General features: G+C 43.8%; 1 protein-coding gene across 1 annotated transcript; it reads left to right on the top strand.

Moving 5' to 3' along the window:
• Window positions 1–4,105: 4,105 nt before the first annotated feature.
• Window positions 4,106–16,272, top strand: LOC101175977 (myomegalin; the record flags this gene model as incomplete). The annotated part of the gene is made up of 8 exons (XM_030824750.1): window positions 4,106–4,320; window positions 5,009–5,133; window positions 10,432–10,548; window positions 11,114–11,340; window positions 12,272–12,415; window positions 13,513–13,651; window positions 13,957–14,003; window positions 15,671–16,272. Coding segments are annotated over 8 exons (1,056 nt in total), but the record flags the coding sequence as incomplete, so codon positions are not given.
• Window positions 16,273–16,582: the final 310 nt, after the last annotated feature.

Here is a 16,582-nt window from a genome sequence, read left to right as displayed (position 1 = left end):
TCATGGATCATGCAGCTGCCTTAAAAACAAAATTCCTTATTCCTTTCTTACCACCCTTTAAAACATTGCTATCATTCATTTGATGTATCCATAACCTAGAATCATCCAATCTATTATTGCTATTTATCTTATTTTGACAGACAGTTATATGAATTAAGAATAAAAATAGTAAAATATTTTATTTTATCTTCATTTATTTCTTCTCTAACTTCTTTCCTTGACGTAGATATGTCTCTGACCTTTGCAGTTTTTATTCTTTCTGAAGAACTTCTTTTAACCTTTCAAGGAAGACAAAATCACTGGTAACAAATTCCCTCAATTTCTGTTTGTCAGAGAAAGTCTTTATTTATCCTTCGCGTTTGAAGGTAATTCTACAGAATTCTAGGTTGACAGGGTTATTTTTCCTCCAACACTAAATATGTCAGCTGCATGCTGTTCTTGCTTGCATGGTTTATGAAGAGAAGTCTAATGTAATACTCATCCTTGTTCTTCTAAGGTAAGGTGTTTTCTTTCTCTAGCTTCTGTCAAGATGTTCTTTGGTCTTTGATTTTCTACATTTTCAATATTGTATGTTGTGATGCTCAATTGTATGTGTAAATTTGGCTGGGCCATGGTGACTAGATATTTGGTCAAATATTATTCTGGTGTTTCTGTGAAGGTGTTTTTTGATGAAATGAGACGTTGAAATCAGCAGACTTTGAGTAAAGCAGATGACCCTCCATAGTGTGAGTTGGCCTCATCTAGTCAGGTGAAGGCCTTAATAGTATAAAACCTGACCTCCCCATAACAAGGAGGAGGAATTCTGCCAGCAGATTCCCTTTAGACTTGAACTGCAACTCTCTCCCCTGAGTCTCCAGCCTGCTCGCCTACCTCATCGGATTTGTTCTCACCAAGCATCCACAATTACATGAGCCAATTCCTTAAAATCAATCTCAATCTCTCTCTCTCTCTCTCTCTCTCTCCATCTTTATTTCTATCAGTCTTCTGTTGGTTCTGTTTCTCTAGAGAATCTTTACTAGAGTTTGCATGCCTAGGTGTAGAGTTTTTAGTATTTACCCTGCTGGATGTTCTCTGAACTTCTTGGTTATGGTTTGGAATCGCTTATGAATTTTGGAAAAATACTTCTTTTCTTCCTGTGAGAGTTTTATGTGTCAACATGAAGAGTGTTTTTGGATGAGACTAACACTTAAATTGGTGAATCTGGGAAAAGCAGATTGCTTTTCATGGGTGAACCTCATTCCATCAGTAGGAGGCCCGACTAGAACAAAAAGACCAGCCTCTTCAAGCAAGAGGGTATAAGAGCAAATTCCCTGACTGGCGGCCTTTGGAATTCATCTGTACCATCAATTCTCCTGAGCCTCCAACCTGGCAGGCCACACTGCAGATTTCAAACATCCCAGCCTCCTAATCACATGAACCAATTTCCTGTGCGGTCATTTCTCAATATCACTGCGTGATTGGTGCCAGGACCCCCTGCAGATAGCAAAATCCTATTCCTTATATAAAATGACGTAGAATTTGCAGATAACCTACTCACATCCTCCCATATACTACGTAAATAGTTGTTATGTGGTATTGTTTAGGGAATAATGACAAAGAAAAAAGTCCATATATGTACAGTGTAGACACAATAATAAGTTTTCAAAAAATACTTTGGAGTCAGGCCTGGTTGAATCCATGGATGCAGAACCCACAGATATGGAAGATCAAATGTAATAAATCTCTCTCTCTTACTATATATATGTGTGTGTGTATAGTGTGTGTGTATTTATATATACTGTTTGTGTATGTATATGACCTATTGATACAGTGGTAAGGAGTAGGGGAGGGAAGTGTTCCATAATCCTGTGATTAGGTCTCAGTCTTGTGGTGGGCCTGTGCCCCTGGGCTGTGACCTTCAAAAGTGCTTCTCAAATTTTGTTCCCTCTTAGGTGAGACAGGATGGCTAGAGGTCACTGGAGTTGGGTATTTCCCTTTCCCTACATTGGTGAGACTCTGCAAACATAATTTTCTTTTGAAGGCACGTGTTTGTTAAGTAGAATAGAATGCACCAGGCATATTTTTCAACAGTTACCTCTCCTTCCCCTCCAGAAGCACGCAAGTTTTCTCTGATTCTTACCCTAAGTCTTCTGGAGATAAAACTCATGTAGGTATTGGAGGCTCCCACTAGTTAGGCCCCCAAAGTTTTTACCTCTCAGGCTAGGCTGCTGTCAGCTCCAGCAATTAGCCAATTCCCTTTGAGGTATGTCTACCCAATGCTGGCTCCAGTGGTGGTTTCTGATCCAGGTAAGTTGTGATTCTCTGTATTTGCCCATGGCTCCAGGTTTCATAGGGTTGGCATGTCTTAGGACCTCTGTTGCATATTTTCTGTTGCATATAAGTAGAGTTATTGATGTTCCATCTGTTCAGGTTTTTTTCTGGTGAGAGTGGGAGTGATGACTTTTAAGTGCTTTACAAGTCTGGTTGTAATTTCTGATAACCATGTGACAATTTTAGATCTCTTTAAAAAGGTAATATGTTTAATTCAGGAATTGTGAAAAGCCTTGCAGCAGCTACAAGAAGAATTGCAAAATAAGAGCCACCAGCTTCGTGCCCGGGAGGCTGAAAAATACAATGAGATTCGAACCCAGGAACAAAACATCCAGCGCCTAAACCATACTCTGAGTCACAAGGAGCAGTTGCTTCAGGTGAGTTTACATGATTTCAATGAAAACTGGGATCATAGAACTCTGAAATTTGTTAATATAATTTTAAGATATTAATCCACCTGTGCTGAGTCCCTGCTATATGGAAAACATTGAGAGGTGGGAATCAGGAGGATTTAAAATAAATAGAAAATATAATTTGTGAATTAAGATGCTTACTAACAAGTGTAAGAAACAGTATATAGCCCTGACTTAAGCAGTCTTTTATGAAGTCTTTTATAAAGACTTAATATTCAGAAAATAGTTATTAAGCACCTCTGTGAGTCAAACACTTTTCTGGGTGTTGGGAAGACAAAAGATTTGGCTACTGCTCTCAGTTTAATAGATGAAAACAAACTGTACAGAAACTTCCACAAAGTAATTCTGAAGATAGAATGAAAGTTTGAGGGGAAGATGGAGCATTAGGAAGAGACTGATCTGTTCTGCCACCTACTCTGAGCTTCAGTCACATTGAATCCACTACATTTCACTGAATGTACAATTTTTTCATTGTATGCATAGTGTACATATATTTTTTTCTCTGACATACCCTCCTCTCCCTTCTTCACTTAGGAAATCCTAGTCCTTTAATTAAGACTCACTGCACATGTTACCTTCTCTGTGAGGTCTTTACTGACACCTGCAGGCAGACTTAGGCAGTGCATCCTGTGTTTCCCTGGTAGCTAGGGTATGTTGCAGAACAGTTAATTCTACGTGTTGTGTCTGTGGTATGTTGCAGAATACTCTACAATTTATGTCTGTTATCTCTGCTAAACTTGTTACTTTTGAGGGGAGTGATCACATCTTGTTTTTTTTATCCTGAATAACTAACAAATTACTTGGCAATTTAGTTAATATTGGATAAAAGAATAAAAGAAACGATGTTTTGGTCTCAGGAATTTCGGGAGCTCCTACAGTAACGAGATAACTCAGATAAAACCCTAGAAGCAAATGAAATGTTGCTTGACAAACTTCACCAGCGAATACATGATAAAGCTGTTGCTCTGGAGGTATGTATCACCATTTCGCCCACTATGCTATGGATTATTCTATCTACATAGGTATTATAGAAATTTGTGTTTACTTAAATTTGCTGCTTTTGGATTTGGTTTTCTATTCTGCCATCGTGTTAAATAGGAGCGACCAGGATAGATTATTGAACAGATGATATGTGAGCACTTGGAAAATGGTGAGCATTAGAAAGCAGAATTTCTCTAAGAGCAAGATAAGACAGATTAAATAAGTGGAATGAAGGGTTTTGCAAAGACAGAGATGTACCATTCTCCAGGCTGCGGGGGATGTTGAGCCAGCATGCTCTTCCCACCAACATAGGGCCTTCCTTCCCTGCTCCTTAGCTCTGTTTGTCAGGGTGGATGTGCTTGGGGTCATCTTCCTGCTGAGCTCTGGCCCCATCTTAATAAATCAATCCTGTGTTCCTCTCACCAGAGCACTCCCAGGAAACGGAAAGCCTGAGGGAGGCTCTGCTGTCCTCTCGATCCCACCTTCAAGAGCTAGAAAAGGAGCTGGAGCACCAGAAGGTGGAAAGGCAGCAGCTTTTGGAAGACTTGAGGGAGAAGCAGCAAGAGGTCTTGCATTTCAGGGAGGAACGTCTTTCCCTCCAGGAAAACGACTCCAGGTAAGAGGGGACCCATTGACAGAGAAGGCAGCATTCTTCATTATTACATTCATTCTTACATTACGAGAAAGGATATTGGCAAGACAATTGGTGTCCTCTTTTGGAAACCTCAGTGTTCCCTCTGCCATTCCTGATTTTTGTGTGTCAGTGGGGTGGGGGGAAGGGCGCTTTGAGAAGAAGAAAGGACTTCTCTGGGAATGCCTTGTCACTCCCAAGTTGAGAGAGTAAAACTCTGTTATAGAAGTCTTCAGTATATCAGAGACATGAAAAAGAAGGGGTCCCATGCTTCCAATTACATATAGGACATTAGTCTCACCATCACCTAGGAAGCTTCTATACTGGCTGTGATGCTTGGTCCCAGCATAAGCCCTGTAAACCGCTTGTCAGAATGCAAAGAGCACTGTAGGAACAGTAAGGAGACTGTGCTGGTGTGTCTATTCTGCTGTGAACTAATGTAGGCAATGGTGTGTTTTCAAGCAAAGTTACTTGACCTCCCTCAGCCTCCATTTCCACATCTGCGAAATAAAAGTGATGGTCTTCCTGACCCCCTGAGTTGACATCTGGGGCTCAGATGTAACCCTAACCGTAACCCTTTATGACCCCGAGTTGACATCTGGCTATCAGCTTATTGCTCTGGTGTGGCTGAGTGGCTCTGCCATTTCAGTGGGCCTTGCCTCTCCCTGGTCAGACTGCAGCACAAGCTGGTTCTCCTGCAGCAACAGTGTGAAGAGAAACAGCAGCTCTTTGAGTTCCTCCAGTCAGAGCTACAAATCTACGAGGCACTTTATGGCAATTCCAAGAAGAGGCTGAAAGGTATGTGTTCTTCTCCCCTCACCCCATGAGCTTTTTGCCCTTGCATAGGTTGCTAGTGAGCTCTTTCCTTTGGGAGTTGTGGAGATCGTGGGAAGCTACAGAGTTCTGTCGCAGAAACCCCCACCCGAGCCTGGGGCTCCTAGTAGGAACTCTCAAACACAAAGCCCAATGGGACAGGTTGGTGGCACGAGCAAGATCCAGCCTGATCATTCCTAATTACTTTAAGAAAATCTAGACATTCCTATCAATGTCTAGATTATAACATTTTTGAAAGCAAAAGAACTGTCCTAATGATATCATCATTTGAAAAGGCCTTTAATATTGTCGGTAATACGTACTGACAACCCATTCAGCCCGATGCAGCAGGCAGTCTGCTCCCACCCTGACCCTTTCCCTAGTGACATCTGGGTCTCAGCTTATTGCCCTTTCATGTAATTTTCATAAATCCTGATTTAGTTTCCTGATTTTCTAAAGAGAACGTGAACTGGAATTTGAAGAAACACAGGGGCTTACCAGGCTGGGCAAATAGCTAAAGTACAAAGTCATGGTGAGTGTTGAGTCAGTGGGGACCAGCCTGCCCACAGGATAAAATTAAAAGACACAAAAACAAAAAACCCTTATAGAAATATCACTAATAGGACCTAAATTTCAATCCTGGATTTAAATATTAAGGACATTTATTGAAGACTTTGCTGCCTGCTGAAATAATAATCTAATATTTGAGAATTTGATATATTTCTTCCTTCTTCTTTAAATGGAGAAGGGTACTCAAAACATAATGTTAATAAGTCACAGCAGGCTAGAACAGAGGACTGACATCAATGTCATGAAATTTAGCAAAGATAAAAAGCAAAATCCTGAGCTTGATTAAAAATATCAGTGGTAGAAATATAGGATTAGGGTAGAAATATAGGACAGGCAGCCGTTCATGGACTTGAGGGTACGGGGTTTGGTAGAAACATGATCACACAAGTAAGTCGTAGGCCAGAGGTTGCTAGAAATGCCAGCTCAAACTGACACTACAGTAGTGTAAGTGTGATGGTCGCCTGTGGAGACATGTCTAAAGTATTGTTAGATTACAGGGCACCATCTTTGAAAAGGGCGTTGACACACTAGGGAACATAATGAAGACAGGGCACACAATGGTGTGGGCCAGAAATCTCCAACTGGTCAAAGAAACTAAAGAAATGTAGGCTTTCAAAGGATCTTGAGGACCTGAGAACTGGCTTCGGATATTTGAAGAACTGTCAGGTGAAAAAGAACTCATGTATTTTATGTCCCTCCAGAGGGCTAAACAAAGGGTGAAGGGCAGTGGAAGTTAGATTTGAATTATCATAAATCCTGATTTAGTTTCCTGATTTTCTAAAGAGAAGGTGAACTGGAACTTGAAGAAATGCAGGGGGCTCACCAGGCTGGGAGAATAGCTTAAGTACCCAGTCATGGTGAGTGTTGGGTCAGTGGGACCAGCCCGACCACAGGAGAAGCTTCGGGTTGGGGGAGTGAGAAGTCAGGATGGTGGAGCAGAGTCACCAAATCTTGAAAGCTCACAGGTCAGGGTGAAAGTTGACATTCTGTATCGTAGATAATGAAACTTCTTTTTCAAAGAAGATAAGCATATGATGAAAACAGAACTTTAGGATGCTAAGTCTCAGGGGATGTCCTGGAGTTGGGAGACATTAGAATCTGGGAAACCTATTGGATGGGTCTAGTGATATTCTGGCACATTAAGAGATGACAGTCTAATATAAGGTGCTATTGGGAAAATGAAAGGGTATAGATAGATTTTAAAACATCTCTTAAAAAATAAGCAAAATTTAGTGCGAAGTTGGAGTGAGAAAGAGAGAGAGGAACATCATAAAACTTTGGGTAAAATTCAAGAGTAGATTATTTACCAAAGCCTCTACAACTAGTTCATCCTGAGCTCCCTTTCCTTTCATGCTTTTCTCCCTGCCTTTTAGGACTCATTTCAAAGCTACAACCACTAAAGCGCCATAATCTCTTATCTGTAATTTCAAAATCCAGTAAGATCTCCAAATTAAATTTTTCAAATACTCATTTAGTGAAAAAACTAGATGAACTGACAAGAGGATATTCAAAAGTCTTTATTTATCTACTTAGAATATTCACATAGCTCATTGCAGAAAGAGTTATATGTTTGATTAAGGATTGTGGCTCACATGCAACTGGATACATGTTGTATATGATATATACTTCCTGTTGCCTTGCTAAAAACTAAAACAAATTTTACCTTTCGAAATACATTTGGCCTTAAGGCTTTCAGATAAAGGATTGTAGCCTTGTAGAATATTTCTTAGATCTCTTCATCCCCAGTACAATGAAATAGACTACATGTGGTGAATGGAGGTAAATATATATACATATATATTTTTATATATATGTATGTGTATATATATGTGTGTACATATATATGTACATGTATATATGTACATATATACACCTATATATAGTATGTATATACACACACAACATATATATACACACATATACACACTATATATAGGTGTATATATGTGTACACACACGCACACATGCATATATATATATATATAGAGAGAGAGAGAGAGAGAGAAAGAGAGAGAAATTGAAAAACTCACTTAGTTATAATCCCTGGTCTAATGTGCCCAACTCACATTCTCACATGCTACCAGAAGGCCTCCTCCTTCTCCTCTTTCATTTTTGAGAGTGAAGGCTGTTAAATCTCTTTCTCCCTCATCCCCTACCCTTCTCTAGCTCAGTGCTGAACTTCTACCTTGGAGGATCCTATACTTTAGCCTACAGGACTAAGGTTACTATGGAGATGAAATATGGACTTATCCTTATCTGCCAATCAAATGCTCTATAGGTGCATGTGTGTAACTTAAACCACAGGGAAGTTTCAGACTGGATGTGTGCCAGCTCAGTGCCATCCCCCGGCCACACACAGAAATGGTGACATCTCCATCATAGATGGGTTGCATGAGACTCAGATGATAGTGAGGTCCTTGGCAGAAAAGAATGTCACAGAGGAGGGTTCTGACAAGTGCTTGGAAATACACTTGGGTCAATGTTACCAGACTCCTCTTCTCTCTTAGCTTACAGCCTGGATGTCTGTCACCAAATCCCTTTGAGCAGTGACCTGAGCCACCTGGTGGCAGAGGTACGAGCTCTGAGAGGGCAGCTGGAGCACAGCATTCAGGGGAACAATTGTCTGCGACTGCAGCTGCAACAGCAGCTGGATAGCGGTGCTGGCAAAGCCAGCCTCAGCCTGTCCTCTGTTAACCAGAACTTCCCAGCCAGAGCTGACCCTGGAAACAAGCAGCTGCTCCTCCAAGGTAGGAAGGAAAAGGGACTTAGAAAGCCCTTGGCCAGTGGGGAGATCACCAGGATGTCTGCGGCAGAAGGTGCAATCTGCCTGGTCCATGCTCCTTAGGGTCAGGTTGAAATCAGAGACGCTCTAGTCTAGCAGCCTGAGTGAAAGCGTGGGATTTAGGTCAGACCGGGCTCCAGATTCCGAGTTTACCGCTTACAGGTCATTTGATTTGGACAAGGTGTTTAAAGCCTCAGAGGTTTAAGCCTTAGTTTCCTTATATTTAAGATGAGGATAATGATCATATGTGCCTTATATGATTTTGAGCATTAAATGAAATTATTTACAAGTGCTTAGCACACTAAGAATTGCTCAATAATTAGCAGCTGTGTATGTTCATATCTTTTTCTTGGATTTGCTTGGTGCTTTAGTATTAGCCAAGTGTTTTCACATACATAATTTCATCTGAAGTAAAGCAGGTTTTGCTATCTCTGTATTTCACATAAGAAAACTTAGGTCCTGAGATATTAACAGACAAGCGAGGGTTTAGAGAAGTTATAGACAAAGCCAGGATCAGAACAAGATATTGTGATTTTCAGTCTGTGTTCCTTCTAGCTCATTGTGCCCTGTCTCAGTATTGCCGACCTTCCCAGATTCTCTGTTCCCCCTTTCCCTCACAGGTGGGGAACTCAGTGTGTGGTAAAATGTTCCTCCCCTAAGGAAACAGGGCTCTGGGGAAGTCCTGGATGGTGGGTGACTTATTTCGGGTGGCCATCATTCGCTTTCTCTACCCCACTCCTTGCCTGCCTTTCCAGATAGGCGTGTTTGACCAGGTCCCCCTTCTCTTCTCAATATCCCCCATCAATCTCACTTCTCCCAGTTTTCATTGAAATGTCAATGGTGTCCCCCTAGTCTCTTAAATCATTCAATTTCTACTTCCTCTGTCCTTCTCTCCTTTTGATACACCATTTAGTACACCATCTCCACTCACCTCCATGGCCATACCTTCAATTTTATTCAAATCAGGAACCACTTCTGTTCAGTTTCTCTAAAACTGAACTTTCAAACTCTCCTGCCAGCTATTTCTGGGTCATGTTAATCTTTATTTTTCTCTGGTTCTTGTAGATGCTCATTAAGCCGACAGTAACCTTATTTGTCAAATGAAGGTGACAATAACATGATTATGCTGTTTTCAGCTTACGTTAGGTGGACACCTTGCCCTCCTCTGGGCTGCCCTGATGGTTCTGGTGTTCAGTTATGTCTCCAACTCTTCCTTCTAACCAGGCCTTCCCCTCTCTCTGGCTTCCCACACAGCAGCCAAGACTCAGCCCCACTGGTGCAGTCCCTGCCCCTCTTTCTCTAGCACCCCTGAGGCCTGAGCCAGAAAGCAGGCAATGGGCCACACTTGCCTGAGGAGGACCTTTTCTGCCTTCTTTGTGATATTTTCCAATTCCTCCACCATAGGGTTGCTTTTTAGTCTCCAGCAAGATGTTAACCCACCAAGCCTTCTGTCTCCGTTCTTCTCATACAAGTCATTTTTTTTCAGTATTACCTCATCAGAATGATGACTAGAATGTTGAGTTTAGTCCCTCATGAATCCATTCATTCCTTGATTCCTTGATTCTAGATTTTAATATGTACTATGTATATTTATACATACTACATTTAGTTACAGGGCATCATATTAGATACCACACACAAGTTATACTCAAGACTCGATTTATAAAAATACACCTAATAATTTTTCAAACTAGAGGTTACTTTCTCATGGAACACTCCTCAATTAAAGGAATATCTTTTTGTTCGGAAGAATGGACATATTCTGAACTCAGTGACTCATGGGCTTTTGCTTTTGCTTGTGGGGTTTGGATAATTCAGTAAGAGGAGAGTCCTGCCACCGTAGGCCTCAGTGGGGATGGCTAGGTGTGCATGTGCTTCACGTGCAGTGTGTTCCAGGGCTCCTGAAAACTATGGTTGCCTTTACCCCCTAGATTCAGCTGTGTCCCCTCCAGTCCGGGATGTTGGTATGAATTCCCCAGCTCTGGTCCTCCCCAGCTCTGCTTCCTCTACTCCTGGCTCAGAAACGGCCATAATCAACAGAACAGATGGTAAATATGGCAACTAAAGAGCCCAGGGACTGATGATGGAAAGAGATTAATGCAAACAACCTTTTGTTGTCTCTAAACATATTATCTGTATTTAGAGAGTTTTCTCTGCATGCCCCAAGGCCTTTAGCCTACTCCCTGCACCTTCTGTGGCTGCCTTTCTTGCCATTGTTCATCCTCCTGTAGTTTTCCTACTGCTGTTTTCGCTTCATTGCACCATAATCTCGCTATTCTTGAAAATGCTGTCTGTATCCAGCTTGATTGCCTTGTCTGTGTCTTCTCTACCCAGAAACTTATTATTTATCATTCATCCTATTTCATTTGCCAATAAGGAAAAAATTGTCTCCTGGCAAATTTATCATTAAGAGATAATGTAAGAAAGATTGTAAAAATGTAGAAGCCAGAAGATCTCTATGGACTTTGCCCCACCCTTGTACATTCCAAGGCTTCCTTTCTTGTTCCCAGCCTCGTCCTTTTCTTGTTCCCTACCTCTGTTTTAGTTGGAGCAAACTGAGGATATCATTATGAATAACAGAAGATTCTGTTGTGTTGTCATTTTCTTTTTCAGGCTTGGGTTTGGATACTTCTCCAGTAATGAAGACCCCTCCCAAGCTGGAGGGTGATGCTACTGATGGCTCCTTTGCCAATAAGCATGGCCGCCATGTCATTGGCCACATTGATGACTACAGTGCCCTAAGACAGCAGATTGCGGAGGGCAAGCTGCTGGTCAAAAAGATGGTGTCTCTTGTGAGATCAGCGTGCAGCTTCCCTGGCCTTGAAGCCCAAGGCACAGAGGTAATCACACCTGTAGCTTCAGGTGCACTCTTTCCTTGTGCCGTTTGTTCCTTTGATGTTAACTCCTTCTCCTACCATTTTTGTTTTTTTCTTGCTTTGCATCTCTCAACAGCTGAGGATTCCCCTTCCATGTATAGCAGCCAGGCCCTTTCTTCTCTATCTCCTATTTTTGCTGTGAGTTCTACTCTGTTCCAGATGTAGCGGACTGGATATTTCCCCTCAGCCTCACAGAAACACGTGGCATTGCCTAGCAGCCTTTGGTAGCTTATTATCTACCATAGTCATGCAGGCTCATGACCATCTGTGGGCAGAGTCGACTCAATGGGATGGATAGAAACCGAAGGATTTGCAGGTGTATGGCCCCCACATGTGGAAGGGGCGAGAAGCCTGGCAGCCATGGCATTTCCTTGTGCAGACTGCACAGGGGAGGGAAGGCAGTCAGCAAAGCTTCTCAGAGCACCTTGCCAGTGAGAGAGACCAGGAACCTGTGGCTGTGCTGTCTGAGCTGCTGGAGACCCATGGATGCGTAGGGACAGCCCTGCCTCCACGGAGCCCCCACAATAGAGGGCAAGACACACACCCAAGTAGATAAGCACAGTAAGGGGCTACAGGCACAGTATGAGAAGTCACCCTCTGTGCTGTGAGAGCGCCAGTGCAAACGTGGTCATTTATCTCAGACAAGGAAGGTAACAGGTTCATAGAGGACATAGCAAGGGGGGTGAGTTTTGAAAGCCTTGTGAGTTCTGCAGGTGGAGGAAGGCATTCCTGGTAAAGGGAGCAGCACCTTAGTTCTGAGAGCTGCAAACGGTTGTGCGAGGGCTTCACAAGTTCAAGCAGGTGCATGTTCTGTGCCTCACTCACAAAGGAAGCTTGAACCCACGCAGGGGGAAGAAAGTAATCTCTCCGCTCCTGTGGTGTTACCTTTCCCCAGGTGCTAGGCAGCAAAGGCATTCATGAGCTTCAGAGCAGCACCAGCGCCCTGCACCATGCCCTAGAGGAGTCGGCTTCCCTCCTCACCATGTTCTGGAGAGCGGCCCTGCCAAGCACCCACATCCCTGTGCTGCCTGGCAAAGTGGTAAGATGCCAGTGTCCTTTCTTGGTTCAAACCCAGTTCTCCTGCCCTCCAATACTGTTCTGTCTCCTCAATGTCACAGCTTTTCCAGAAAATCAGGAGCCACATCGTGAAATGGGATAGACAGGAACTTAGAGGAGTGTCCCTGGAGGGACATCTCTGACCCATGGTGGCTGCTTTCATTGCAGCTCTGAATACGTCCCATTCCCCACCAGCCCCCTGGCCCCTGGATAAGAAATCAAAGAAGAAGAGGAAGGGGTGTGGAGAAGGCGGAGACATCATAACCCTGGCAATCCATAAATGTTCAGTTTCTTTACCTCTCTGAAGTTTGGCTGAGCTGAAATTCAGTTAAAGCTTCAGCACCCATCTCCCACCCCTCAGGTCCCATGGTCCAATGATCACAGAATGCCCCCATGAGACTGAGCCTTTTTAGCCACTGCCTGGAATCCCAGCATGTCACTTAAGCTGGCATCTCTGGACCAGGCCTGGGGAAAGTCAGCCACCCCTCAGGATCTGCTCAGAGCTCAGGCTAACTCTGATTGACAGACCCTTGTGTAGGCAGGTTTCAGGATCCCCTCCCCAGGGATTCTAGCTCCAGGTCAATGTCACCAATACATTTTGGATCCAACTATGCTAATTCCAGGGAGAGGGTGTTTTGCCATCTTCATGTTGGCACAAATATTTACAAACTTGCAAACTTGCCTGAGTCCAGATCTCTCACCCCAGCATAACATTTCTGAACTCTCAATCTTACCTGTGAAGGGAGAGTGACAGAACTGATATCAGGACTAAAGCAAGGTCCTCTTCAGAGTTGGGAGTTTTATGCCAGCCTGAAGCGAGGTTCTCTTAAGCTACAGGTGTGTAGGTCTGTGATAGTCTGCATGGGGAATTCCAGAGTCTCAATATTCCTACCTAATGGCCTCATCCTAAACTGGATGGAGGTATCCTCAGCTGGAGGTATCCGAGGCTGTGAAGGAGGAAATCCAGTTCAGGAGGGTTGAGAAGATTGTAGAATCCTTCTTTGAATTGGAAAGAGCCACAAAGCATAGGGTGTTTTAGGCCTTCTGCCTGGTCAGTAAGAGTCTGTTCCTCGTATCCAGGGAGAATCAACAGAAAGGGAACTTCTGCAACTGAGAACCAAAATATCCAAACAGGAGCAGCTCCTTCAGAGCACAACTGAGTGTCTGAAGATGGCCAACCAGCAGAAGGAGAGCATGGAGCAGTTCATCGTCAGCCAGCGTAGGTTCCCTGAGAGGGAATGGGGGAAGAAACGGGCAGTCTTCCTGATGCCCTACTTGTGCTTCAGATGAGAAGTGACCAGGGGGGCTTGGAGATGTTGGGAGTGGAGACTGATTTGATGTCCCCAAACCTCCTGTGCCACGAGCAATTGTGGATGCAGAGGGTGGGGAAGACAGGGGGTGGATAGCAGGAGACTCCAAGCTGAATGGCCAGAAAGAAATAAATGCTTTAGAATTCTCACGCTAAGCAAGTAGGGTTAATTTCTGCTGGTGATTTCTACTCTGTGGTGCTCTTTGTTGTTTCAGTAACCAGAACACACGATGTTTTAAAGAAGGCAAGGACTAACTTAGAGGTAAGGAAACTACTGCACCAGTCAGAGGCACCAAGCCTGTCCCCAACCCATCACCATCCGTTAGCAGATCTTGTAGGTGACCCTTGACCTGCTTTGGCCTTCCAGGAGAAGATTTGGGGTCCACTTGCAAGACCACAGGTCCTCAGTGAGCTTCCTGCTAGTTTCTGTTCCCATCACCCTCCCACCCCGTCAGCTCCTGCCCTGTATCTTGGTTCACTCTCACATTGTCATCATCTCTCCTTTTTACTCCAATTTTTCTTCTTTGATGCCAAGCCAGGAGACTGGAGAAATACAATTCAGCTCACTCTTGAAGTCATTAGACATTCAGGAGTCTGCCTCTGAATGAGCTTTTGGTAGAGGGATCTTGAGGCCAGTTATGTGTTCTACTCTTCGTGAAAAAGTAAAAGCAATTTGCAACCTAATAAACTGATTTCACTGCACACTCCTGGGTTAAGAACAGCAATTTGATTTTGATGTATCTTTAAGTAACATGATAAAAGAGATCTGTTGTGTCTCATTGGTCTAAAAGAGAATTTGTTAATAAATAACAACTGAACCTTGGGAGGGATGGGGGCGGAATGTTACATATGTACCAGACATTATCTACATTTACTTAAAACACTAAGTGTTAATCATTCCCTAGGAAGTGCTTTGAAGAAAAACTTGAGGTATATGAAATGGTTTAAAAATCAGAAACTAAACCTTTTAACGTGGACTTCAAAGCTTTGTCATAAGCAATTCAGCATATTCCTAGAAATGTTTCTAAACCATAACCTGAGAGAACATTGATCTCCATAGTTGGAGAAATGACTTGGGCCAGTTTAACTTGCTCTTTTTTAAATTTTTTCACTAATTCCCTTTTGTTTTTCTCTGATAATTCTTCTCTTTCATGAGCCTCTTTAGAGCAGCACTTACAGGATTGCCTCTGTAAAGCCTTATTCCTGTCCCAGAAAAGGTAACCCAAAAATCTCTAGTATCCACTAAAAGGTAACCCAAAAATCTCTAGTATCCACTGGCTTTCTCCAGTGTGGAAGCTTTCCCCTCCACCTCCCAGAGATCACTGGAAAGGACCCGAGGCCTCGGTCCTAATCCCTGGCTTATCACTAACTGCTGTGTGGCTTTGGCTTGTCCCTTAGTCTCTGTGAGACTGCTGCACCCTCATCTGTCAAAGATGGAACTGGACTTAGTTGAGCTCTCAGGTCCCTGTGGACTTGGCCCCTCCACACCCTCATTATGGCGACTGGACATAAACTTAACAGAGGACTTCCCAGCAAAATGTCCTCTTCTTCCTACAACAGGCTGTTTCTATATGTGCATGTTTCACGCTAAGCACTTCTTTCTTGGGTGGAGATGACAAAGGCCTCTTTCTGCTGAGACAAAGTGATTTGGAGAGTCACCTGGCCCCTGAAGAGGGAGTGGTAGGATCCAGCCACCCAGTGTGCAGTGAATTGGAGCAGGGATCTCAGCACACAGGGAGGTGGGGAGGCTCCCCCTAACCTGGGGCACCTGTTGCTCCTCCAGACTGCAGCGCATGCTCTTAGCTTGTCCTCATAACTGGCTCTCACTGTGCTCCTGGCTTTGGCCGTAGCTCTCACTGCAGCTTCAAGTAGCCATCAGTAGGGCCTGGCAATATACACTGATTTGGTTTGTTTTATGTTTGTCTGCAGGTGAAATCCCTAAGGGCTCTGCCGTGTACTCCAGCCTTGTGACCCTTGCCTTCCAGGAACCATGCAAGAAGCGCAGCCACCAGCAGTCCTTAAAACAGCACGAAAGGTGGGCCTGTCCTCCTTTTGTGCAGCTACCTATCTGCTGAGGAGCGTCTGGGCCTCATTCCTCCGAGTCCACCGGAGGGTCCAGAAGAGGGAGTCAGACATGTATCCTGGTGGGGCTGGGAGAAAGGCAGAAAGCCTTTCTGACAGCTATGGAATACCGTTAGCCAAGGTCCACTTGGCCCAGCACTAAGCAAAAGATGCGTAGTTTGCATAGAAGGTTTTGTGATATTGCCTCTCAACAGCCCCAGCAGCTTGGGAACTGGCAACAGCACATTTCTTGCCTCATCAGCTGTCCTGAGATGGAAAACTCAGTGGATATGGGACCCTGATTCTGATGAAAGGGGCATGTGGTCCCAATGCTGGAGCTTCTCTGACAGGTTCTAAAAGCACACTACTGAGCAGCGGTGCCCTGCCGGACACTGCTGGCGGGGGCTCAGTGAGCACTACTCACAGATGCACACCTGACCCTGTTGGGTTGAGTCAGGCGGGCTTTGGTCTGCACTGGCACCTGTGTTCTTTGAGTTCACATCACGAATGTGGTGACTTCCCAGATACCATCTCAGGCTTAACCTAGCACATCCTGTTTCTTTTCTTCTATGATATCCAAATTGGACTGACCTCACTTCAAAGATGCTGTCCCATTTTGTCATCCTATCTTACCTCGGGGAAATTGGGGACTGATGGCCAGACCAACTCTGTTGAAATTCTTGCATAGAGCAAACCTGTGCTCATTTTTAAGTGGCATGGGAGAGGCCCCTAGCCTAGTAAAGCCTAGTCTGTGTCTTCACAGTGCTGACAGAATGTGTT

This window comes from Nomascus leucogenys, chromosome 12 (genome assembly GCF_006542625.1).
Source record: "Nomascus leucogenys isolate Asia chromosome 12, Asia_NLE_v1, whole genome shotgun sequence".
Classification (NCBI taxonomy): domain Eukaryota; kingdom Metazoa; phylum Chordata; class Mammalia; order Primates; family Hylobatidae; genus Nomascus; species Nomascus leucogenys.
Note: the sequence above shows the minus strand (reverse complement) of the source record. Positions and strands in the feature narration are given on the sequence as shown.